Below are 528 nucleotides of genomic sequence, written 5' to 3'. Positions count from 1 at the left end.
GCCGCTCGCTCGCTCGCGGGGCCGCCGCCGTCTCGGTCCGCGCGCGCAGCATGAGCGGCCGGTAGGGGCGGGGGGCTTACGGGGCACCCGCAGCGCAGGAGGCAGCGGCCGCTGGTGCAGCGACGGCTATGGCGGTGGAGCCGCGGCCAGAACTAGTGGGGAAGCGGTTCCTGTGTGTGGCGGTCGGCGAGGAGGCGCGTCCTGAGTGCTGGGAGAGCGGACGCTCCCAGCGGAGCTGGCGAGCGGGGGTCATCCGAGCCGTGTCTCACAGGGACAGCCGCCATCCAGACCTGTCGGTAAGAGAGCGGGCGCCTCCGCCCTCCTCGCCTGCGCCCGGGTCTCTTGCCGCCGTGCCTGTGGGTTACTTTGGGCACCTAGCCTGGCCAGCCGGCGGTCACGCCCCTCTCTCGAGCCCGCGGAAGTTTGCCCATATCACTTGCCCGGGTCGCCGCCTCCCGCGAGCGGCTTCCCCTGCAGCGGCGCTGTCGGAGAGCGTCTCCCGGGACCGTGGCGGGGCTTCCTCGGTCT

The 528-nt window shown here is 73.3% G+C and overlaps 1 protein-coding gene across 2 annotated transcripts in view; it reads left to right on the top strand.

The window, feature by feature from the left end:
* The first annotated feature begins 6 nt into the window (after positions 1–6).
* JMJD1C (jumonji domain containing 1C) overlaps positions 7–528 on the top strand; it is a 265,229-nt gene continuing 264,707 nt past the window's right edge. For both annotated transcript variants that reach the window (XM_008056064.2, XM_021711360.1), the window contains exon 1: positions 7–296. In XM_008056064.2, the coding sequence (XP_008054255.2) occupies positions 129–296 (168 nt within the window). In that variant the 5' untranslated portion in view covers positions 7–128. The remainder of the gene's footprint in view (positions 297–528) is intronic.

The sequence above is a fragment of the Carlito syrichta genome, unplaced genomic scaffold (assembly GCF_000164805.1).
Source record: "Carlito syrichta isolate Samal-C Ts95f unplaced genomic scaffold, Tarsius_syrichta-2.0.1 Scaffold302087, whole genome shotgun sequence".
Classification (NCBI taxonomy): Eukaryota; Metazoa; Chordata; class Mammalia; order Primates; family Tarsiidae; genus Carlito; species Carlito syrichta.
This window is presented reverse-complemented; position numbering and strand designations above follow the sequence as displayed.